Source organism: Phytophthora parasitica (assembly GCF_000247585.1).
Source record: "Phytophthora parasitica INRA-310 unplaced genomic scaffold supercont2.2, whole genome shotgun sequence".
Classification (NCBI taxonomy): Eukaryota; Oomycota; class Peronosporomycetes; order Peronosporales; family Peronosporaceae; genus Phytophthora; species Phytophthora nicotianae.
The window spans coordinates 1051921-1052741 of NW_008648988.1; the positions used below are offsets into that span (position 1 = coordinate 1051921).

General features: G+C 48.1%; 1 protein-coding gene across 1 annotated transcript; it reads right to left on the reverse strand.

Moving 5' to 3' along the window:
- Window positions 1-82: 82 nt before the first annotated feature.
- On the reverse strand, window positions 83-264 carry PPTG_20928 (hypothetical protein; the record flags this gene model as incomplete). The annotated part of the gene is made up of 2 exons (XM_008894355.1): window positions 83-120; window positions 171-264. The coding sequence occupies 2 exons, from the start codon at window positions 262-264 to the stop codon at window positions 83-85; spliced, it is 132 nt and encodes a 43-aa protein (XP_008892603.1).
- Between the last annotated feature and the right edge of the window lie 557 nt (window positions 265-821).

The following is an 821-nucleotide window of genomic DNA, read 5'->3' on the forward strand; positions in this document are numbered from 1 at the left end:
CGAGTTTTGAATGTGTAAACCCCGTGAAGCATGACGCAAACTGCTATTAACATCCACAGCAGCCTGGTCACTCTCGCAGTAATCAACTACTATCCGAGTGCACATAGTGGTCATTGTCGTCTCCCAGTTAGGAATTTCGTCAATTTGCTCGTACAAATGGTTGTTTTTACGGTACCAATCAAGTTGCTCTCGTAAACGCGGCACTCGAACGTCGTATTTCCGCATTGTAGTCGCCTTTTGAGTTGGGGTTAATGCTCCGATCATGATCACACCGACTACAGCTTCGGAAGCCAGGTCACGAGGTAGTAGTTTTGCTGGTGGTGCTGGGTCAGCACGAAAGAAATACGCGTGGGATCATAAGGATGCATGAACCCCACCACGCACCACCGAAATAAAGTGCATGGGTTGCGATAAATTCAACATCGCGTTTTCGGTAAATGTGCTGCTTTCGAGACGAGTAGGCAGTCGTCCTATGTACAGGCCGTTGGCGATAGCGAATTTTGGGGGGTTGGTGCGCTTTTTGTCCAAGAGAGACTTGTGGCAGGAAAAGCAGACATGGAGGCGTACATTGCTCTCCGAAACGTCAATACCAGCTCTCGAAAGCAAAATTCCACTAAATGTTGAGTCAATGTCCGACGTGTCGTAAAACTCTTGAAGGCTAGCGGGTAAATTGGGGGGTGACTTTAGTCGATTTCTGAACGCTCGAACCAAAGTGCTTTGCGTATCGAGACGTTCTAGTCGGACTTTCGATTTTAGATGAAAACAGTCACAAACGCTGCATACAGCCTCCTCCATACGTTTCGTTGAAAGGGCCTCGCAGC